General features: G+C 50.1%; 1 protein-coding gene across 2 annotated transcripts in view; it reads right to left on the bottom strand.

The window, feature by feature from the left end:
* Positions 1 to 24,343, bottom strand: part of Rap1gap2 (RAP1 GTPase activating protein 2) — a 277,672-nt gene extending 253,329 nt beyond the window's left edge. Inside the window, exon 1 of one of the 2 annotated variants that reach the window (XM_045158300.1) lies at positions 24,239 to 24,343. Coding sequence is in view for 1 of the 2 variants with exons in the window: in XM_004667836.2 (XP_004667893.1) it covers positions 1,355 to 1,398 (44 nt within the window). In the remaining variant the exon portion in view is untranslated. Of the gene's footprint in view, positions 1 to 1,354; positions 1,426 to 24,238 lie in introns of those variants that run through there. The other variant, XM_004667836.2, reaches the window with a different exon arrangement.
* Between the last annotated feature and the right edge of the window lie 351 nt (positions 24,344 to 24,694).

The raw sequence follows: 24,694 nt of genomic DNA on the forward strand, positions 1-24,694 counted from the left end.
ACAATAACGCCACTTGGGTCTGGGGATTCACCTTAGACAAATACCAGACTGAGACCTGAGCTTTCTGATGACAGATCCTCTACCTGCTCAATAACCTCTCAAAGAAAGGTTGGTCTGGAAGGACACTGACTGGGCCCTGCTCTGCAGAAATCCCAGCCCAGCCTCACATATCCATCCTAGAACAAGCAGACTGTGTGACCTACCATCAGGACAGCAACCTTGACTCAGCGTCAGGGGACGACGAGCAGGCACCAAGCCACAGTGCCACCCCAGCATCCTTTCATACCTACTGTCCCATCTGCCCATAATGCCTCCTTGTCGGAGGATGGATGGCAAAGTGCTTTCAAAGAGGACCATTGGGAAATAAAAAGCCATGTGCATATGGGAGCCAGTCATTAACTAGAGAAACAGAGTCCATCCCTCCTCAGCCCTCCTGTGTCTCTTGGGTCCTTCAAGCCATCATCATTAGCCCACCATCGTCCTCACCAAAGACACCAGACACCCTCCCCATCCACCCTGCCACAGCATGACAACGCCCCAAAAAGCTGAGAGGAAACTGATAAAGAAAGCCACTAGGCTGTGTTTCCCAGCTGAACTGCCAGCAGCTAGAAATCAGAAACATGCCTTGACTTCAGGTCTCTCATTCTGGCCCTCTGGGGAGACAGACAGAAACTTAGAGGCAAAGGCAGCTGAGAGGGCAGTAGCAGGAGGCTGGATACAGGGCTGGGCAGTAAAAAAGTGGGGCAGGAAGGACAGCAAACTTTGAAACAGACAGGCCCCTCCTCTCACAACAGAGAGGAGGCAACCCTGAGGGCTCCTGACATTGGGTCACATGTTAACCCAGACAAGAGCACAAAAAGATATGGGGCACCAGAAAAGCAGGTAGGTACCTGCTCTGAAACACATGCATACATGGTCACACACAGAGACAGGTCTACAGAGCCAGGCACGCATCTCAGACACAGTCACACAGACTGATGGGCATAGCCACATACACACGCATATGCACTCAGAAATAATCACAGACACGCATACATGTATACAAGAACATGCTGCCAGTGGCGTAGGCATTCAACTGTAGCCACACACACTCCTGCTCACACTTGCAACCAGCCTTCATCTTCTGGATCCCTGGCAGACTGTGCCCTGACTGTGAGGGAGACCTTAGCCTCTGACGCCTCCACCAGGATCCTTCAAGTCTACCTTGCTCAGCATCTGAAAGTGGCCCCCATAGATCCAGTACTCTGGTACAAGCTGAGCCCACTGGTCCCCAATAGGCAGCCAAGGTCCCCAACAAAACCCCCAACCTCCAAGCTCACACCCATCTCTTCAACTGGCCCCTTTCGTCACCCACCATCCGAAGCCCCCAAAGGAGACACTGCGCTTCCTGCCAAACATGGTTGCAGCCGTGAACGTGGAGCCCCTGGTCACCGCAAAGTCCTGGGAGCTGTCAGTGAAAAGGCCTTGAAGCAGGAGGCCCATGCCACGGCGCAGGGCGGGGCACCAGCCAGGGCACCTCCCTCCTTGCCTGCCCCCAAGCCAAGCTTCCTGTGGGTGAGGTTACAGGGCTGGAGGTGTGAGGGAGGCACAAAAGTGGGCAGGGAGGTCGCAGAGGGCAGCTTCCCCACACACAGAGGAACCCACGACTCCGGAAGGGGCTCAGCTGGCGGATTGCACCACAGCCCCATGTGGCAGCTGGCCCCACACAGCCCTGACTTCCCGGAAACCAAAGGAGGCTCAAGGATTCCCACAGCCTGTCCTGGAAAGGAAAGAGAGACCTAGTTGGAAGCCTAAGGGAAGCTCAAAAACCAGGATCCTTGACCCCACTCCCAGAATTGCCCAGAGACTTCATAAGCCACTCCACCATGCTCAGCACACAGCAGATAAACTAGCCACACACAGATAACTGCAGCAGCATGTGACCGTACATGCACACATGTGGGCCCAGGACAGATCCACAGGATGTGTGCACATAGGACGCGCAGGTCCAGAGGGGCACAGGCATGCTCAGATATGAGTCATTAGAAATGTGCTCATGAGGGGCGACTGGGGGAAATGACCAGTATCTGTCCAAGCAACTCATGGTCTAACCTACTTAGCAACAAATAACCGGTTGTGATGCCCACACAAGTGCAATAGTGGCACACAGCCATGGTGGGGAACCAACTGCTCTTGATTTGGCTAACTGATCCCCTCAGGGGTACGGGACCCATAGCTGGAGCTGGGAAACAAGTCAGAATCATATCCAAACATAAGCCCTCTCTCCAATATCAAGCTACCATCAATCATGGGCTACAAGAGGGCCTACACCTATTAAACTGTCTATAAAAAAAAAAAAAGGGCTGGAGAGATGGCTTAGCGGTTAAGCGCTTGCCTGTGAAGCCTAAGGACCCCGGTTCGAGGCTCGGTTCCCCAGGTCCCACGTTAGCCAGATGCACAAGGGGGCGCACGCGTCTGGAGTTCGTTTGCAGTGGCTGGAAGCCCTGGCGCGCCCATTCTCTCTCTCTCCCTCTATCTGTCTTTCTCTCTGTGTCTGTCGCTCTCAAATAAATAAATTAAAAATTTAAAAAAAAAAAAAGTAAGGGTTATTTCTTTTGTCCTGGAGCTAACTTACTCTCCGCTGGAGAATCTGCTTCCCTTTTTCAGATAGATGCAGATCCTAAGGAGAGAGCCACCCCATCATACCTCAAAAGGGCCCCGGCTAAAACTAAGGAAAATTGGTGAAACAAATAAGGGTGCTGTTTTCCTGATGAACCGGATACCAGCACAAGGGGGAAGGAAACCAACACAGAGAAAAATCAACTCCTACCAAATCAGAGAGCCAGAGCCTCAGAGACCCCCAACACCTCATCACTGAAGCAGACCAAAAATGAACCCAACATGGCTCAGGGAAATTTTGCGGAAGAGGGGGTGGAAAGAATGTCAGAGCCACATGTTGGGTCAGGATATGCAGAGACATTTATCATACCAATAACTGTGGGCTAACTCCACAATGCACGACCCATCTACCTCAACAAGGAGGGGCCAATGGGGAGGGGGTAGGTCACGGATTAGCCTAATAATGGTACCAAACTGCCTGTATTTGCTGAATAGAAAACTAATTAAAAATAAATAAATAAATAAATAAATAAAAATGAAAAAAAAAATGTGCCCATGAGCATGCAAGCACTGCACACTCACATGGGCACAACGCATGTTCCCACACAGACATTAACAGATACCTGTACGCTCCTTCCCTTCACTTACACAACGCCCATCTAGACATGTAAGCATGCATGGATGCAGACATGGACACATATGTATGCACACTTGGAATACGAACATTCCTGGGAGGTGCCATCACGTGTACACACACATAGACACGGTCCCAGATCTGTACTGCTCCAGCCCCCTCAAGGGTCTACACTGAGGTGACTGCTCTGCCTCATGCGGCTAGCCTTCACGGCCACACGCACCAGTGGCTGGCCCACCAGTGACGTAAAGACATGCTCTGATAGCAGCCCCTCAGGCCCAGACACAGCAGGGTGGGCGAGCCCTGATGGGGTACAGGCAGTGGAGAGGGAACAAAGGTGCTGCCCTAGCTGACGTCATTGTCCTCTATCTCTGGCCCCCACCCCCACCCTCTCCTACGGTGTCCCCTGCCATTCTTAAGAGTGACATGCTCCCGGCCAAGGCACCAAGCCAGTGGACAAAGAACACAAAGGTTTTTATTCTCTTGACTCACGCAGGGAGACACAGGGGACGCTACAGTGGACTCAAGCAGCAACCCCAGTAGGCTGAGGGAGCAGCTTCGGAGGCCCGAGCAGAGCAGGCCTGGGCCTCCAGCAGGAGTCCCAAGGTCCTCAGTCAGGTTGCTCCCATGTCCACCTGGGACCAGGAAAAGTAGGTTCAGGCTTCAGACCATTTTTCCCACTAGACATCCAGTGCAGAGAACCTCCACTACATCACCCACTGCACCCATCTCACACCCGTGGCATTCCCAACGGACCCATGGGCACGCCACATGTCCTGCCTGCTTTGGACTCCTCAAAAAGAAAACCCTCTGCATTGAATTAGTCCCAAGGTCTGACAGGGCCCAGCCAACCACTCTCCTGGCTCCAGCAACAGGCTCAGAAGACCTAACAGTAAGACTCAATCCTAGAACCCTTTCATCTCTTTCCTCTCACATCCTAACCCACAGAAGCCTGGAGCTGTGGAGAATACGGGAAACTGAGCAACTCCCAGGAAGTCAGCAGAGAAAACAGACTGGGATGGGGTTTTATGGCCTCATATGAGGTCTTGCATCCAGCTAGACCCTAGAACATAAGAATCAGGAAAGCCAGGTGTGGTGGGGCACGCCTTTAATCCCAGCATTTGGGAGGCAGAGAGGTAGGAGGATCACTGTGAGTTCAAGGCCACCCTGAGACAACATAGTGAACTCCAGGCCAGCATGGGCTAGAGTGAAACCCTACCTTGAAACAGAAAGAAAGAAAGAGAGAGAGAGGGAAAGAGAAAGAAAGAAAGAAAGAAAGAAAGAAAGAAAGAAAGAAAGAAAGAAAGAAGGAAAGAAAGAAAGAGGGAAGGAGGGAGGGAGGGAGGGAAGGAAGGAAGGAAGGAAGGAAGGAAAGAGGAGAGGAGAGCAGAGAAATGAAAATAAAAGAAAAAAAAGAAATCAGTAAGGGGCTGAGGAGAATGCTCAGTGGTTAAAGGCACTTATTTGCACAGCCTACTGGCCAGGGTTCAATTCCCAAGCCACCTACATAAAGTTGGATGCGAAAAATGGCACAAATGTCTGGCATTCGTTTGCAGTAGTAAACTTCTTTTGTTTTGTTTTTTCTTTTCTCTCCTCTCTCATGCCTGCCTTCCTTCCTTCCTTCCTTCCTTCCTTCCTTCCTTTTTTGTTTCTGGTATGCCCATACACACAAGAATAAAATTAAAATATATATTTTAGGGCTTGAAAGATGGCCCAGAAGTTAAGGCACTTGCCTGCAAAGCCTAAAGACCCAAGTTTGACTCCCCAGTACCCACGTAAAGCCAGATACACAAGGTAGTGCATGTGTCTGGAGTTCATTTTCAATGGCTAGAGGCCCTGATGTGCCCATTCTCCCTCCCCCGTCACTCTGCTTGTAAATAAGTAAAATCAGTGAAATATCCCTTATTCCTAAAGCCTGCATGAGTTGGATATCTTTCCCTCACTCTACTGAGAAAACCCTACAGAAAGCTTGATGAGAGAAGGTTATAACAAATAGCCCATCTGGACCTGTTGGCTCAGTCAAGTCTAAAACCTCCTCAGGCCACGCACCACAATGGGTGCAGACGCCCTGGTGGGAGTCAGACAGGACCTGGAAGCTGCTGGGTAGGTAACTTACTAAGAACAGATCCCTGCTGTAATTTTTTCACTTTTCATCAGCTACAGGGTGAGCCTGGCTCTGGAATGCAGCTTGATATTCTTTCCCGTGTCAGAGAGGTGAGGGACAGCAGCACCAGGCTCGGGCACCCTGCCACCCACATGCGGCATGTGTGAACAGTGCCCCTCACACCTATGCTAGAGGAAGAGGCAGCTAACAGAAACTTTTGCAGGAGGCCCAGTGGTCCGTGGAGACATGCAGGTTTGAAGCCATCTGGACTAAGTGCTCCAAATCCAGGGAGGACTTAGGCCCAGGCCCAAACATCTGCAGGACAGCAGGGCATCCTGGGGATGTGGTGTATGTCAGGTCCAAAGTCTTGTGTCTGCCTTCTGGGGCTGATCCCTGGCAGTCACGGAGAACACTCATGGGACTCTGTCACCCAGCCAAGCAGCAGCAGCCTGGAACATTGGCAGGGAGGGGCACGGAGCTCATCCAAGAACCTTGGAGAGGTCAGAAGAACCCAGTATTCCCTCAGGAGGTTCCCAAGGGGCTTCTTGGGGGGTTTTTTTTGGGGGGGGGTCAAAGCAGGGTCTCACTCTAACCCAGGCTAACCTGGACTTCATATGTAACCTCAGGCCTGGAGCTCATAGTGATCCTCCTACCTCTGCCTCCCAAGTACTAGGATTAAAGATATGCGCTACCACACCTGGCATAGCCTGTTTTGTTTTGTTTTGTTGGTCTGGTGTGGTCTGGTCTGGTTTTGTTTTGTTTTGAGGTAGGGTCTCACTCTAGACCAGAATGACCTGGAACTCACTCTACAGTCCCAGGCTAACCTTGAGCTTTCATGGCAATACCTTTATCTCCCTAGGTCTGGAATTAAAAGTGTGCATCTGGGGCTGGAGAGATGGCTTAGCAGTTAAGCGCTTGCCTGTGAAGCCTAAGGACCCCGGTTCGAGGCTCGGTTCCCCAGGTCCCACGTTAGCCAGATGCACAAGAGGGCGCACGCGTCTGGAGTTCGTTTGCAGTGGCTGGAAGCCCTGGCGCGCCCATTCTCTCTCTCTCCCCCTCCATCTGTCTTTCTCTCTCTGTCTGTCACTCTCAAATAAATAAAAATGAACAACAAAAAATTTAAAAAAAAAAAGTGTGCATCTGGCTTTTTTTTTGAGACAGGATCTTACTGTATAGCCTAGGCTGCCCTCAAACTCACAGTGATCATCCAACCTCAGCCTCCCAGGCGCTAGGATTAAAGGCAGGTGCCCAGCACCACAGCGGACCCATGTGACCTTTCATCTCACACCACGAGCTCTGGTAGCTGACAGCCACTCTAGGGCATCTCTACTCCCTCCTGCTCAGCCCTCAGGCTCCCAAGCTCTGAAGCTGTGTGACCTCAGGAAGTCACTTAACCTCTGTAGGCCTCAATTATCTTCTCTGTAAAGCAGGCTGGCTGCCACCAATCTCATAAGGTTATTATGGTTGAACAACACCGCTTGGCACAGGGCTCAATACTGCTATGGGAGCTGTTATAATTACCATCTACCATGGCTCCGCCCCTGCCGTGGCCCCTCTGAGCTTCCTGCCCCTCCCTTTACTCTGGCTCTTTGGTTCCTCTTCTGTGTGGGGTGGGCAGCAAGGGGGCCACCAGCTCTCTGGGAAGAACTGTGAGCCAAGAGAAAAGGGAAGCGCTGTGTGTGCCCGCCCAGCCCATCTGCTCCTGCCCAGCGAGCCCAGCTTCCTCCCAGACCTCCGCTCATTCCGGAAAGTAGAGATGAGCCCAGACTACAGCAGACCAGGGCAGCACCCATGTCAGTTCAGCCATACATCTGCCCCTGTCATCCTCCATCTTATTGGGGAGCAGGAGGTTAAAGAACACCAAATTCAACCCGCTCAATGGGAAGAGTGAGTTCTGTCTTCAATGTCTGCTGCATGGCAATCTGCATGGGTCAGTGCTGATTGCATCAAGCCTGTGGCGCTGATTCTAGAATCAACAGGGACGTGGCACTCATGAAGCACTTGCTGTTCACATAGGAAAACCAAGGTTCTAAAAGCAACACACACCTCTACAGTAGGGACAGAACAATTATGACATGGAGAGAACATGCACTAAGCCCTCCCAGCACCTGCCAAAGATGAGTCCATCTCTCCCCAGCTGGCTCCTCTGCCCTCCCAGGAGCCTGATTTTGGTCACAACGCACAAGACCCAGCTTCCCGGGTGGCGCCTGTGTGTCTTCCTGAAGGACCAACAACCTAAGCGACAAGGCCTACCAGCACCCAGGCAGAGCTCCAGGAAACTCATTCCACTCTATGGGTTTTCCAGTAGGTAAAGTCAGAAAGCTGGGTGCAGTGAGGCGTGGTGGCACACGCCTTTAATCCCAGCACTCGGAAAGCTGTGCTGGGAGGATCACTGGGAGTTCAAGGCCACCCTGAGACTACATAGTGAATTCCAGGTCTGCCTCGGCTAGAACGAGACCCTACCTGGATAAAACAAAAAAGTGAAAAAGAAAGAAAGCTGGTTGCAATCAGAAGAGAGGGAGCCCAGGCTTCTGTCAACAGCAGTCCCGCCAATGTATCCCCAGGCCCCCAGGAGGGAAGGAAGGGGAGACAGTGTGGTTTCCTCTGCTTGGGCAGTTCAGATCTCGAAGCTGCCAGCAGGGACTGGGTGATGAGACAAGCTCCTTTCCCAGGCACAGGGATGAGCAGTCACAGGAAGTCTAGGAAACAGATGCTCCTAGAGAGGCTGTGCCCCATGGGCCACCCTGGATCAGCCCCCTTCCAGACAGCGTAAAATGGCTCCAGGCTGGCCTGGACAGCTCAGATCTCATCCCTCTACTTTATGCAGGTCACCTACTCTTCTGAGACCTCACTTTACCCCTCATCAAAGGCCTGGCAGAGGCTCCCTTCCCAAGCCAGGTGAGGACAAGGACAGAGACAGTAAAAGGTATTACTGGTCTCCAGGGAAAGAGCTCAGTAGGCAAGCAGAGCAGGGAATCCCTCATCTCCAAGATAAACCAGCACCTTGTATCTGCATAGTGGTTTCCAGTTCGCAGGTCATCTCCCCACGTGCCTGTTGTGGAGCCCAGGCTGACTGTCCCATTGCACAAGTTCTGAAAAGTGAGGTGATGACAGAAACAATTGCAAGAGAGCTGCTTGTGAAAACCGGGCTCCAAGAGCAGGACCCAGACATACCACGATGGCACAATGCCCTCTTATCTAGTCAGAACGGCCAGTCTTCAGGGAGAGTTGCTACAATGAGTAGCTGTGCACTAAAGAAGTGACAAAATATATCATATCTCAACATTTTTTTTGTTTTGTTTTGGTTTTTCAAGGTAGGGTCTCACTCTAGCCCAAGCTGATCTGGAATACGCACCTCTGTTAGTCCCAGGCTGGCCTCAGACTCAGAGTGATCCTCCTGCTAGGATTAAAAGCGTGCATCACAGAATAAGGAGCTCGGGAGGTGGCTCAGTGGTTAAAGGCTCTTACTTACAAAGCTGGCCAGCCAGGATTCAATTCCTTAGCACCCTCATAAACCCTGATGCAAAAAGTGGTGCAAGTGTCTAGTGTTCTACTTGCAGAGGCAAGAGACCTTTCTGTGACCTTGAACTCACAGCAGTCCTCTTGTCTTAGCCTCCCAAGTGATGGGATCACTGGCTTTTTTTGTTTTTTTTCCAGGTAGGGTCTCGTTCTCGCCCAGGCTGATCTGGAATTCACTGTGTAGTCTTGGGGTGCCTCCCGAGTGCTTTGATTAAAGGCATGCGCCAACATGCCCAGCTTTGTGTTTCGATATTAAGAAAGAAAATTTGGGCCGGGGGATGGGCCAGGCAGTAAGGCACTTGCTGCACAAGCATGAAGACCTGTGTTCCGATTCAGACCCACATAAATGCTGGGTAGGTGTGGCAGCCCACCTATGATCTCAGCGCTCCAAGAAAAGGAGACAGGATCCCAGAACAAACGGGCTATCTAGACCAGCCAAATTGCCAAATTCTAGGTTCAAGTGAGAGACCTTGTCTCAGTGAATAAGGTAGAGCATGACTTAAGACGACGCCCAATGCCAACCTCTGATCTCCACACACACACATGCACCCACACCAAACACACGTACACACTCTAGGGATTTGACAATATGAATTAAAGTTCTTAAAAATATGCATGTCAAGGGCTGGAGAGATGGCTTAGTGGTTAAGGCACTTGCCTGTAAAGCCTAAGGACCCATGTTCAACTCTCCAGGTCCCACATTAGCCAGACACACAAGGTGACACAAGCGCACAAGGTCGTACATGCACAAGGTGGCGCACGCACACATGTCTGGAGTTCAATTACAGTGGCTGGAGGCCCAGCAAGCCAATTACCAATTATCTCTCTCTCTCTTGCTTGCACTTGCTCTCTTGCATTAAAAAAGGCCAGTCTGTTGGGCTTGCCTCAAAAATAAAATATGCATGCCAAGCTGGTAGTGAATACCTATAGTCCCAACTATTTAAGAGGCTGGAACTGGAGTATCACTTCAGCTGAGAAATTTGAGCACTAGCCTGGGCAACGTACAGAGATCTTGAGGGGGTTTTTTAAAAAATATTTTATTTATTTAACAGTGAGAGAGAGAGGCAGACAGAGAGAGAGAGAGAAAGAGAGAGAGAATGGGCATGCCAGGGTCTCCAACCACTGCAAACAAACTCCAGATGCATGGGCCACCTTGTGCATTTGGCTTACGTGGGTCCTGGGGAATTTAACCGAGGTCCTTTGGCTTTGCAGGCAAATGCCTTAACCACTAAGCCATCTCTCGAGCCCAAGTTTTTTGTTTTTTTTTAGGTGCATGCAAAGGGACTACTAGAACATGAATCAGGGACTGGAGAGATAGCTCAATAGTTAAAAGCACTTACTTGCAAAACCTGACAACCTGGGTTCAGTTCCCTAGTACCCACATAAAGTCAGATGTACAAAGTGATTCATGCATCTGAGGTTCATTTACAGTGGCAAGAGGCCCTGACACACCCATTCTCATGCTTTCATATTCTCTCTCTCCTTGCAAATAAAAATATTTTGAAGGGGCTGAAGGTATGGCTTAGCAGTTAAGGAGCATGCCTGCAAAGCCAAAGGACCCAGGTTCAATTCCCCAGGACCCATGTTAGCCAGATGCACAAGGGGGCGCATGCATCTGGAGTTCGTTTGCAGTGGCTGGAGGCCCTGGCGTGCCCATGCCCATGCTCATTCTCATTCTCTCTCTCTCTCAATCTCATAAATAAATTTAAATTTTTTTAATAAAATAAAAATGTAAAAAATAAACCACAAACCATGGCCTCTTTGCTTATTTGTAAGCAAAAAGAGAGAATGGGTGCATCGGGGCCTCCTGTCACTGCAAACAAATTCCAGGTACATTTGACACTTTGTGCATATGGCTTTAAGTAGGTACTGGAGAATCAAACCTGAGCTGTCAGGCTTTGCAAGCAAAGACCTTTAACTACTTACTGAGCAATCGCTCCAGCTCTTTATTTAAAAAAGAAAAAAAAAATTTTTTTGGTTTTTCGAAGTAGGGTCTCACTCTAGCTGAGGTTGACCTAGAATTCTCTATGTAGTCTCAGGGTGGCTCGAACCCATGGTGATCCTCCTACCTCTGCCTGCTGAATGCCGGGATTAAAGGTGTGTGCCACCATGCCCTGCTAAAATCTTTTTATGTATTTATTTGTAAGCAGAGAGAGAAAAAAAAATGAGAGTATGTCCTGTTTTTATAGATCTAGGTGTCTGTTTTATAAGACTGTGTAAAGTTGGTGGAAGTTTATCAATATGTACATAAAATATGTGTGTTGCTCTGTAAGTGTATGGTAAGAAATTTTTTTTGTTGTTGTTTTTCCAATTCTACCCCATTGCAACGGGGAAAGTTCAGAAGTGAATACGCAGTTGTCCTTCCCAAGTCTCCATCATATTGTTGTTCTACCTGTGAAACACTGGGAACAACTGAGTATCCAACCTGAGGCAGTGAGCTTATATGCTTCAGGCCACAGTGTTCAGAAGATGGGGTATAAATCAGGATCTCCATATATATATATATATATATATATATGTTGTTTATGTGCAAATGCAGAGAGAGGGGGGAGGGAGAGAGAATGGGTGTGCCAGTGCCTCCTGCTGCTACAAACTCTGGACACGTGTCACTTTGTGCATCTGGCTTTATGTGGGTACTGAGTTCAATTACTTGGGCTTGACAAACTTAGGTTCAAGCCCCAGCCTGGAAGCTTGTCAGCAGTGTGACCTTAGGCAAGTCCTGAACACTGCCATTAGCCTGTCAGTCTCAGACACCCCACTGATTAAGTAGGGATAATAGTACCTCCTTTATAGGATTGTGGGAGGGGAAAATGAGATGATCTGCACTAAGCCTCCAGAGCCATGCCTGGCACAGACCTGTGACGTGTGATGTGACTGTTCAAATTCTTATTTCACGCCAGGCATGCCTGTTATTCCAGCTACTTTGAAGACTGACAAAAGGATCTTACATTTGAGTTATGAGCTTGAGCTGTATAGTGAATTCCAGGCCAGACTGGACTGCACAGTTCTGGAGTGGGGCTATAGAATTATGCCCACATGGTTCTGATTCAGCAGGAACTTGTGGAGTGAAATACACATGCTATTCCTATTATCATGGGTGCCCAGAAAGACAGCTTTGGCACTAGGGACTGTCTGAAGAGGCTTCTCATGAAGGAGATCACATGGCCAACCCTATGCTCACTCCAAGTGCTCACACAATCCGGCTGGGCCACTCCCACCCGCCTCTACTGTACCAGAGCATCAGGGGTACATCCTCACCAGGATGGACCAGAAGGTGGGCACGAGCAACCTCTATGGGCAACTTTTGGTAGCACAAGGAAAGCAAAGGTTGTCCATTTCTGGGATGGCAGCCATACTGCCCTCTGGCAAATGGGATAGAAGTTTTCTACCTCCAATCTCACTGAGAGAATGCTGGGATTACAGAACTTTTATATATCGATTTTTTTGTTTGCTTTTTGAGGTAAGGTCTCACTCTAGCTCAGGCTGACTTGGAATTCACTAAGTTTCAGGCTGGCCTTGAACTCACAGTGATCCTTCCACATCTGCCTCCCGAGTGCTGGGATTAAAGGCGTGTGGCACTGTGCCCAGCCTCTTCTAGCTTTTTTTGTTCGATCTGAGGAGCAAACTCGGGTACTCAGGCTTGAGCAGCAAGTGTTTTGTCCATCTCCAACTCCTCAGCTCCTCCATTTTCCTGAATTAAAACTTTTCATTTTAGGACATGGGGTCCTACTTTTTCTTTTGAGACAAGGTCCCGTGAACTTGCTATACCCTTATCCAAAATTACAGACCTGTGCCACCAAGCCAAGCTTGTTTCTTTGTTTTGTTTTGCTTTGCTTTGCTTTGAGTCTCATTATGCAGCCCAGGCTGACCTTGAATTCAATAGCCTCCTGTCTCAGCCTCCTGAATGCTAGGATTACAGGTGTGTGCCTTCCTATCTGCCAACTTCAGTCATCTCTAGAGAGCCTCTTATGAGCCTGATAGTCCTTATTTTTCTTCGTTTAATCCTAACCACAATCATATTCCTTTCTCTGGTGAAGAATTGGAGCTTCCAAGAGGTTAAGAGACTTGCCCAAGGTCACAGGGCTGGTGGGCAGCAGTGCGGAATTCAAACCCAGAGGCTTCTCTTTTAACCCTTTTACCATTCTTTTGACAAGGCTCACAGATAAGAACACTCCAAGTGAGAGGAGTGTTGGATGCTGAGACTGGGTGGACTAAGAATCTCTCTGGGACACCTGCCAATGCCAAGTGAGGAGCAGTCCCAACAAAAACCAGGACAAGAAAGCTGAGCAGAGGGACCATTTCCCTGGTTGATGAACAGGGACTCAGGCAGAGGGAGGCAGTGGGAAAGGGAATTCTCCACAGAAGCTATAAAATCAAAAAGGCAAAGGGCTGATAGCATGCTCATCATTCAGTCATCTGACTTTCTTGCATAAAGATGGGGGTGTTGGGGAGCTAGAGATGGCTTAGCAGTTAAGGTACTTGCATGCAAAGCCTAAGGACTGTTCGACTCCTCAGAACCCACAAGAGCCAGACACACAAGATGGCACATGTGCACAAGGTCACACATGCACACCAGGTAGCATACATGTCTGGAGTTCAACTGCAATGGCTAGAAGCCCTGGAGCACTATTTCATTCTCTCTCTTTCTCTCTCTCTCTCTTTCTCCCTCTCTCTCTCTCTCTCTCTCTCTCTCTCTCTCTCTCTCTCTCTCTCTCTCCCTCTGTCATTAAAAAAAAAAAATTTAGGGGCTGGAGAGATGGCTTAGCAGTTATTCTTATCTTAGTAGTTAAGGCACTTCCCTGTAAAGCCAAAGGACCTAGGTTTGATTCCCCAGGACACATGTAAACCAGATGCACAAGGTAGCACATGTGTCTGGAATTTGCTCGCAGCAGCTGGATGCCCTGGTGTGCCTATTCTTTCTCTCTCTCTCCTTCTCTCTCTCTCTCTCTCTGAAATAAATAAATGAAAAATAAAATAATTCTTAAAAAAAATTAGAGCCAGGCATTATGGTACACACCTTTAATCTCAGCACTTAGGAGGCAGAAGTAGGAGGATTACCATGAGTTTGAGGCCACCCTGAGACTACATAGTGAATTCCAGGTCAGCCTGGGCTAGTGCAAGACCCTACCTAAAAAAAAAAGGAAGAAATACGAATGGCATATAAGCATCTAAAAAAATGTTCTACATCACTAGTCATCAGGGAAATGCAGATCTCACTCCTGTCAGATTGGCTACCATCATGAAAACAAATGATCATAAATGCTGGTGGGGATGTGGAAAAAGAGGAACCCTTCTACACTGCTGGTGGGAATGTAATCTGATCCAGCCATTATGGAAATCCGTGTGGAGGTTCCTAAAACAGCTAAAGATTAATCTACCATATGACCCAGCTATAGCACTCATAGGCATATATCCTAAGGACTCATCTCATTTCCTTATAAGTACGTGCTCAACCATGTTTATTGCTGCTCAATTTATAATAGCTGGGAAATGGAACCAGCCTAGATGTCCCTCAACTAATGAGTGGATAATGAAGATGTGGCACATTTATACAATGGAGTGCTACTCAGCAGTAAAGAAAAATGAAGTTATGAAATTTGCAGAAAAATGGATGGATCTGGAAAGGCTTATACTAAGTGAGGTAACCCAGGCCCAGAAAGCCAAGCGCCACATGTTCTCCCTCATATGTGGATCCTAGCTACAGATGATTGGGCTTCTGCATGAGAAGGAAAAAACTCAGTAGCAGAGGCCAGTAAGTTAAAAAGGAGATATAAAGGGAAAAGAAAGGAAGAGAGAGGTGTACTTAATAGGTTGGTATTATATGTATGTAAGTAGAATGATTGAGATGGGGAGGTAATATGATGGAGAATGGAATTTCAAAGGGGAAAGTGCGGGGGGTGAGGGTATTACCATGGGATATTTTTTATAATCGTGGAAAATGTTAATAAAAATTGTGAAAAAATAAAATAAATAAAATTTTTAAAAGCCAGACGTGCTGACACACACCTTTAATTCCAGCACTTGGGAGGCAGAAGTAGGAGGATCGCCATGAAGTCAAGGCCACCCTGAGACTACTTAGTGAATTCCATCCAGGTCAGCCTGAGCTAGAGTAAGACCCTACCTCGAAAAACCAGAAAAAAAAATTTTTTTAAGATCGGGGTGGGGCTGGAGAAATGACTTAGCAGTTAAGGCACACCCAAAAGCCATAAACTATTACTAGAAAATTTCAGTGCCAGGGATGGGATATCTTCCAGTGAGTTGTTGGCCAGAGAGGTCCTTGATGCCCCCAAAATATTACAGGCTATTGCTAAGGCTCTGGTTTCCCACCAGGAATAGATGATAAGATCCTACTGCTGAAGATGCCACCTGCCTGAGCTGCAAGGTCACTGAGAAGTCAAACTGGGGCTGAGTGAAAACCTTCTCCCAGTAGACAAGCTGGCAGAAAGCTGAAAAAAGCTGCACTACATGCAGCCTTATGGGCGATAGAAGCCATCAGTGGTGAAAGCAGTGGACACTGAAAGCCTCAAGTTTGGCTAGCCAGGCCAAACAAGCCAACAGGTACAATAATGGCATGTCTGTTATGGGGGTAAACAACTGCTCTCTAATTGGGATGGAAACCCGCTCTATGGGTGGGAATACATGCATGGTACTGAAAATCTAATCAAAAGCCTATAGTGGAGGTCAGACATGGTGGTGCAGGCCATTAATCCCAGCACTCAGGAGGCAGAGGTAGGAAGATCGCCACAAGTTCGAGGCTACCATGAGATTACCTAGTGAATTCCAGGTCAGCCTGGGCTAGAGTGAGACCCTACCTCAAAAAAAAAAAAGCTTATGATGGGGGAGGTCATGAGCATTAGGAGTGTAATACCTGCTTTTATCTGGCTAAATGCATATATTTTGTTCACCAAACTGTCCTATAAGCACTTCTCTTAATGTTCATACCCAGGTATTAATGCTACTCTCACTTTTGGTTACAGAAGCTTCTCTTTTAAGATGGTGGTGACCACTGGGATGACCCAAAAGGCACCACAGCATTGAGAAGACATGACAGAGGAATGTTCAGCACTAAAATACCTCTACCACACCTTCCAAGGCTCAGGGTCCATTGCTGAAGAGGTGGCAGAAAGAATGTAAGTGCCAAAAAAAGGGTAGGGCTGCTTACAATGAAATTGGCCAGACAGAAATTGGCCCTGATATACATGACCTCACAATGCCTAGCACTATCTTCACAAGAACCTCGTAAGAGGAGGAAAAGATGAGGACATCAAAATAAAAGAGAGACTAATGGAGAGAAGGAAGGGATATGATGGAATGTAGATCTATGAAAGGGAAAATGGGGGAGATGAGGGAATTATCATGGTTTGTTTTCTGTAAGTATGGAAGCTGTCAAAAAAAAAGGAAAGTTTTTTTTTTTTTAAAAAAAAAAGGGGGGGACTGGAGGGACGGCTTAGCAGTTAAGGTATTTGCCTACAAAACCAAAGGACCCAGGTTTGATTCCCCAGGTCCTATGTAAGCCAGATGCACAAGGGGACACATGTCTGGAGTTCGTTTTCAGTAGCTGGAAGCCCTGGCGTGTCCATTCTCTCTCTCTCTCTCTCTCTCCCTCCCTCCCTCCCTATTTCTCTCTCTCTCAAATAAATAAATAAAATATATTTTTAAATAGATAGAACTAGGGCTGGAGAAATGGCTTAGTGGTTAAAGTGCTTTCCTGCAAAGCCAAAGGACCACGGTACAATTCCCCAGGACCCACATTAACCAGATGCAGAGTGACACATACATCTGGAGTTCAGCTGCAGCAACTAGAGGCCTGACATGCCCATTCTCCTCCCCCTCAAGTAAATAAATAAAAATAAAAATATCTTTAAAAAAAGATGGGGGTGTTGGGCTGGAGAAGTGGCTCAGCAGTTAAGGTGCTTGTTCGAAATCCCTAACAACCTATGTTCAATTCTCCAGTGCCCACATAAAGCTGGATGCACAAAGTGGCACAGGCATCTGGAGTTTGTTTGCAGCTGCTAGAGGCCCTGGTTCAGCCACTCTCCCCTCTCCTTCCATCTCCCTCCCTCTCTCTCTCTACCTCTACCTCTCTATCTCTCGCTATCTCTCTCTATATCCTTGCAAATAAATAAAATATTTGTTAAAAAAAAAGATAAGGGTGCCAGCCGTGGTGGCGCACGCCTTTAATCTCAGCACTCACTCAGGAGGCAGAGGTAAGAGGATCGCCATGAGTTCAAGGCCACCCTGAGACTACATAGTGAATTCCTGGTCAGCCTGAGCTAGAGTGAGACCCTACCTCGAAAACCAAAACAAAACAAAAATTTTTTTTTTAAATGAGGGTATTGCTAGGACTCACCCCAGGCCCAGAGCACTTCTGTTAGAACCCCACCCTTATGGGAAAAGAACAAGGTTGACTTGGAATGATATAGTAAATTAAGAGAAAAAAAGACCATTTTCACTCAAGGTCCTCCTGTCTCCCCATTCCATGCTCCATCTTGGGAGGACTCTGCACAGTTAAATGCCTCCCAGAGATCATGGCAGCGGGTGTGTGTGATGGTTAATACTGACTGTCAACTTGACAAGATCTAGAATCACTCTGGAGACAAATTTCCTGGCATACTGGTAAGAGCAATTCTAAATTAGGTTAATTGAAGTGGAAAGACACACCCCAGCCGGGGGCAGCATCATTCCATGAGCAGGGGTCCTGGACTGGGTAAAGAGGAGAAAGGGGGCTATGTACAGGGATGTGATCACAACAAGAGGAAAAGTAACTGGTACAGTGGCCAAACTGAGCCTCGCCTGCGGCCATGACGATCCACAGGGGGAAGTGAAGTCACAGGACTGATCTGTGCTGCGTTATGAGTGTCCCCACTTTCAAATGGGAACCTGGGGCACAGACCAACTAAGTCGTGTGCTCAAGGTCACACTCCTAATGAATGGTGGAGGCAGGCTATTTTCCACAGATTATCCCATCATCCACATGGGCTAATTTAGACAGGGTCTGTAGCCCAGACTGGTTTCAAACTCCCAATCCACCTACCTTCACCTCCAGAGTGCTGGATTATAGGTGTGTGTCTCCATGCCCACACTGCTCTGTCATGTGATGTTGAAACCCCTCCACTAAGAGCTGGGGGGTCCATGCTCCTCCGACCTGCACAGGTCTGCGAGGGTACCAACAATGATGCTACATCACTTCCAGACGAGGTAGGAAAAGCCAGATAGCTTCCTCATGGTTTTCTTGGGATCCTTATCTCTTCACCCAGGCACCATGCCATGCAAAAGCACAAACCAGTGCATAGGGAGAATGTGTGGAGGAGTTTGAGGGCCCCCCAAGCCAACAACCAACATCAGGTGCCAGACATGAGCAATCGAACCAGCAGGTGATTCCACCTCCAGGCTTTAAACCACTCTGATAACACAGTGGAGAAAATATGAGTGCTCCCTGCTGAGCCCTGTCTAAACTGCAGCTTCATGGACAAAATAAATGTCACCATTGTTGTGAGCTTCTGTATATAATATTAGGTCACTGGAGGAGTGATGGAGCCTGAATTTGAACCAAGCAAGCTGGCTCCAGAACCTGCACCTCCAGCTCATCTGCAGTGTGCCCTGCTAGGCAAGAGACAGTGCAGAGGAAGGGTCTAGAGCTTGGGTTTGCAGTCATGCCTATCCCCACTCACTGGCCCATTCACTCATCAAATGTTTCTTGCATCTATACTATGGTCTAAGCGCTCTGCTAGTTCTGAGGATATTTAGGTGAAAAGATTGACATATTCCTGTTATGGAAGCCGGTGAAGAGATAATGTAGCTGGGCGTGGTGGCGCACACCTTTAATCCCAGCACTCGAGAGGCAGAAGTAGGAGGAACGCCATGAGTTCTAGTCCAGCCTGAGACCACATAGTGAATTCCAGGTCAGGCTGGACTAGAGTAAGACCATACCTTAAAAAAAAAAAAAGTAGGGCTGGAGAGATGGCTTAGCGGTTAAGTGCTTGCCTGTGAAGCCTAAGGACCCCGGTTCGAGGCTCGGTTCCCCAGGTCCCATGTTAGCCAGATGCACAAGGGGGCGCACGCGTCTGGAGTTCGTTTGCAGAGGCTGGAGGCCCTGGCGCGCCCATTCTCTCTCTCTCCCTCTATCTGTCTTTCTCTCTGTGTCTGTCGCTCTCAAATAAATAAATAAAAAATATTAAAAAAAAATTAAAAAAAAAAAAGTAGAGCCGGGCTAGGTGGTACATGCCTCAATCCCAGCATGAGGGAGGCAATGATAGGAGGATCGATGTGAGTTCAAGGCCACTCTGAGACTACATAGTGAATTCTACATCAGCCTGGGCTAGAGTGAGACCCTACCTCGAAAAAAAAAAAAAGTGGAAGGTACATAAGCATTGTCAAGAAGAGGCCTGGATTCACATCCCAGACCCATCACTTCCTAGCTGGCAACCTTGTGGAAGTGACCTCTACAAGAAAACAGGGATGCCACCTCCTAGGATTGTCAACCTTGTGGGCGAGGACTGTTCCAAAGAGTAAATAAATTAACACATGCACTGCGTGTACCCTAGAGCCTACCACAGAAACAGCTGTGTAAGTACCAATGATTAGTCTGAATTCTGCAGAGGCCATGGTCCCAAGGGAGTGCCAAAGGCCCCAGAGACCCCTCAGTCTCCCATCAGAAACCATACCAACCAAGGCTAATGGGGAAAGATGGGAGAGTCTGCCCCTCTGCACTGGTGCCGAGCCATGAGTGTGGGCAGGTGAGAGAGAGGCAGAGTGCACACCTCCCCCAGAGTAGGCAGACACCCAGGCCATCCTGCCCACCATGCAGCCATCCTGAGTCATCTTCTTGACCAGGGCTTATGCCCATCCCCCTCAGAGTTCAGGAGAATAAGGCTGGAGGTTGGACTGGCTGATTCTTCCCAGGCACCACGGGGAAGGCAATGGACATCCACACATCCCAAGAGGGAGAAGCAGCTTTCTCGAGACACAGGGAGGGGTGGGGTAAGAAAGGCTGGCTGGAGAGAGGGCAGGACTGAGCAGGGCAGAAGACTCAAAGAGCCTCAGGGAGGGAGGCAGAAACCCTGCTAGGGTAAAATACCACATGTGATCCCAGCAGGCACACCTCTAGGACCCTGGAGCGCACCCAGCAGGCAGCAAGCCCACAGATTCAGAGAAAGGTACCCGGAATGAGCCGCAAAGCAGTGCGCAGCGCACACAGACATGCTCGGGAACCACACAGACGCATCAATCCGCAACAAAGTCTCGGGGCACCAAGCACAGACGTACACACGTGCAAACACACGTTGGCCTGCCTATCACCCCCTCTCGCTCTGGCTCACTCCCAGTCACAGACCGGCAGGGCTCTGACTATACCAAACTCCTCCCTGGGCCCAACACCCAATGCCACTTGCTGATCCAGACCAGGCAGGACGCACTTAGCCAGCCCAGCCCGGTCCAGGAAGGAGACTGGCTGTCCCAGACTGAACTAGGGATGAGGTGGGAAGTGACCTGGCCTTGGGAGAAAGATGCAAGGCCAGAAGCAGAGCCTAGGGAGGACTCAGCACACACAGCGTGGGTCTTGTCTTCCACCTGCCTTAGAAGTCTCTGCCGTTGCTTCTTATCATAAGCAGATGGACAGGATCCCCTTATCCCCATCTGGAAGCCCTGAAGAGTGGTAACAGAGAAAAACAAAAACGTAAAACACACACAAAATCAAGGGCAGTGTGGCAGACTGAGGTCAGACATGAAGTAGAACTGCCCACTGGAGGTGTACCAAAGCATGGAAAGAGGTGCTGAGTCGATGGATAAGATATCATTATGATTTCAGGGGAGTCTTTATTTTTTCCAAGATAAGGTCTCACTGTAGCCCAGGTTGACCTGGAACTCACAGAGATTCTCCTACCTCTGCCTCCTGAGAGCTGGAATTAAAGATGTTAACCACTATGGCTGGCTCATTATGGTTTTTAATTTTACTAATTTACTAAGAACAAAAGCCACCCTCAATTTCAGAGGTCACAGTAGTCTCTAAATGACTGCCACACCTCCCCAGCCTCTGTAGGCTGTGACCTTGCCTGAAGGCAGAGGGATGAATGCAGTGACCTTTGTCAGGCCAGCCTGAGCTGGTGGTGCAAAAGCAGGAGGCAGCTGGATACTTCCTGCTGTGTGACCTCTCCTAGAGGAGGTCGGTCTCAGAGATAGGAGAGGGCAAGGAGATGAGGGCCACCTGGTACCATGGCAACAGGCCTTGGCCAAGGCGCATCCACAACTCCTCCCTCTGCTGAGCATAATAGGATCTAAGTGTTTACAGACGGCACCTCCCCTGTCAAAGTGGGTGGTGGCTGAAGGGGAACAGGGAACATGGGGGGAAAAGAGACAGGGAGGAGGTAGGAGGGTGCCAGACCCTAACATATGAAGCCTGTTTGGCTCACACCCTAGAGCTCCCCAACTAACTCTCAATTACTGCTTCTCTGCCCACCCCTCCTGCTACCCATCCCTTCCCCCCACCAGGCCCAGCTTGTGCTACGCCCCAGACACCTCTGACCCCAAGCATCACGGCTGCCAAACTTGCCTCCAGCCCTGTTCTGCAACATCTTGGACACCTCCAGCCAGTCTGCTCTCCTCTCCCTTCCTGCTAGGCATCTTTTCTGCCCTGTCGTCCCAACTGACTGTGGCCCAGACCAATACCCACGACCATCTGCCAGCTCCAAATGCCAGCATCCACTCCTCCTTCAAGCACCTGCTTCCAAGTGATCTCTCCCTTGTACTCCGCGACCACTGCAGGGTTTCTGCGACCTCCTGGGCATCACTGGCTCCAATTCTCAAATTATGAACCAGATCCATTCCGGCTTATGGAACTGGGCCACGGTTCCAGAAGCATTGGCCAGAGCAGGAGTTTGGCCCTTAAGTCCCAGATTCCATAGCCAAGAAAAGGCTTTAGAGGTCGACTTATCCAGGCTCCTCCTCCACTGGAGTGAATGAGACCCTGGGGCCTTCCAAGTACACACAAATAGTCCATTAGCGGTGCCCTTTGCCAAACATTCACTGCTGTGTTCAAAATTCAATAAAGCCAGGAGCAGTGGTGCCCACCTGTAACTCCAGCCACTCAGGAGAGTGAGACAAGAGAATGGTGAGTTCAAGACTAGCCTGGCTATGTAAGCAAGATCCTGTGGGGGCGGGGGGACAAAAAAACACCCAGGTTCAAAAAAAACTGGAAACTTTCCCCAAGACATGCACAGTGTTTGTACCTCAAGGTACCACTGCAAATCCTCTTGGCTCCATCTCCCATGCCAGCCACCCCTGCCATTGCCAGTCCCCTGCAGCTCAAAGCAGCATGTCACGGGTGCCCCATGACAGCATGTGTGTAGTGTGGCAGTATAGGAAGTCCAGTGGGCAGGCGGGACACTGCTAATGGTCTATCTCCTCAATAGAGCAGTTCTAACATGCATTGGTAGGCTGCTCAGGAAAGAGTGGCGGTAGTGATGAAAGCCTCCTGTGTGGCTGGCCATTTTTGCCTGTGCAGCCTCTGCCTCTGCCTGTTTCCTGGATCTCTTCCCAGGCAAACCACTGCAAGCAACACTTTCTCCAAGGCACCATGGGGTGGAGGGGGCCACAGGTAGATACACAGGGAATGGGTGGTGGAATGGGATTCACATCCAGGTTTGAGTGACAACAGAGTGTCTTCAACAATGTCACCAAAAGTGGTTAAGCCTTCATGCTTAGCCTGTGTGCACTGTGGCCACCACCGTCCATGCTCTAACCCCTTTCAAAGTTCAAGTCATTCTGGGTGCTGTGACTCAGCCACATTTGATTAGATTTTGTTCTGTTTTTGTTTTCTGAAACACGATTTCTCTGTGTGGCCCAGGTTGTCCTCAAACTGATGGCAATCCTCCTGCCTCATCCACCTCAGTGCTTGGATTACAGGCATGAACCACCACATTCAACTAGCCATACTTGATCAGAAGCAATGATGAGAAAAAGAAGAGGGCTATGAGGGTCCCTGCCACAGGAGGACCTCGACTCTGGAAGCCACCACCTGCTGAACTACCTCACTACTCTGCGCTAATCAACAGCGTCAGGGGACATGCCCCAGCACTACCTAGGGATAACACGTGCCTCTGCCCAGAAGCATCCACCACAGTCCTCCATCCCATCCTTTCTGGCAACCCCCACCCCGACCTTTCTCCCACACCTCAACAGCTGGCAATGGAAAAGAGACCCAAGGCAGCTTCCAGGAGCAGGAGCCTACAGATTTCCAGTGACTCCACTCCTGGACATGAGCATCCCAGCACTCTTACTTGGAAGTGATAGTCCAGCTTCCTCCAAGTGCTGGGGGAAGTCGCTGCTCAGGATTTCACAGGCCCTGAGTCACTGAGTCTCCAGGCAGCTGTGCAGGCTTTCTATTTACTCCCTGCTCACAGCAGGAGCTGGGGGAAGGGGGTAGAGCCTTCTCCTTCTCCAAGGGAAACTGAGGTCTATGGGGCTCAAAGAATGGCTCTGGGATCTCAAGGCACTCTCTAATGCCTGGCTCAAGACAGCCCTAGCGTTCCCTTTAGAGGCAATTCTGATGAGGGCCAGTCAACAGAAGATCCCAAATTCACAGCAGAAACTCCCTAGCATGTAAGTGTCCTTCAGGTTTGTTAAGAAAGATGAAGGGGGAAAGAAGAGTGCCCCCACCATCTCCCAGGTCTACAGACAACACGTGAAGGTGGCAAAGCCAAAGTACAGCCTAAGCAGAATCCCTTGGTCCCCTGAATACATTCCCTGGACCCCCATTGGGGGCTGGCACCGCCACACCCACCCCAAAGCATCAGGCAGGAGGTTGGCCTTGCCCCACAGGTCCATGAAGGCCTCTGGGCCAGCAACCCTCCAGGTAGCTCTCCTCCCTGCAACAGGCACGGGTTGGAGTGAGGACAAGCTGTGGGTAATGCCCTTGCCTGCGGGGAAAAGGGGCGAACAAGCCCCTCAGCCTGGCTAGCTACCAGGTTTTCTTGGGGTTCCGGGCTTCTTTCCTGCTACCGCCACCTGTAAACACCCACGTCTGACCTCCATCAGTCAGCTTCTCACACCAGACTCCGATGGGGCTGCCCAACACCCCCTCTCCCTCCCCACGCGCACGCACGCACACACACACACACACACACACACACACAACCTACCTCTCCATGGTGCGCGTGCAGTGTCCCACCGGCACCCCACCTCCCAAACAGCCCAGTGCGCCTGGCCGATCGCTCCCCGCGCGGAGGGAGCTTCGCCCGGACCACCCGTGCGGGTAAGATACGGCTCTGCCACGCACGCATGCATCCACGCTCACAGCATCCACTCCCGCTCCACGCTCAGGCACACCCAGGACTCGCGTCCCGACGCCGCCGGCCGTGGAATGACAAACTCAGCCCCGTGCCACTGACCTTCTCACTCCGGGACGTGGGCGGAATGTCAGCAGTCAGTGCCGCTCTCTCATCCCGCGGGTCTCCATCTGGACCGACCTCCCCTCTCCTCCTCCTCCTCCTCCTCCTCCTCCTCCTTCTCTTCCTCCTCCTCGGCGCGGGGTTCCCTCGCAGCCCGCCCAGTCGCGTGCACCGTCACCGCGGCGCGCACGCGCGCACCCGGGCGGCACAAAGCTGCGCCCGCCGCCCGCCGCCCGCCGCCGCTCGCACACCTGGCGGGCGCGCCCCCGGCCCCGGAGCGCGCACACGCCGCCGCAGCCCGCGCCCCGCGGGAGCCCGGGGTCCTCGCGCCGCCGCCGGCCTGTCGGCGGCCACCGCGCAGCTGCAGGGGCGGAGGCGGGAGCGCGGGCGCCGGGGGGGTCCTGAAGGGGCGCTCGTGTCGCCGCGGGCGGGGGAGACGGCCCAAGGCAGCTCCTC

The sequence above is a fragment of the Jaculus jaculus genome, chromosome 9 (assembly GCF_020740685.1).
Source record: "Jaculus jaculus isolate mJacJac1 chromosome 9, mJacJac1.mat.Y.cur, whole genome shotgun sequence".
NCBI classification, from domain to species: Eukaryota; Metazoa; Chordata; class Mammalia; order Rodentia; family Dipodidae; genus Jaculus; species Jaculus jaculus.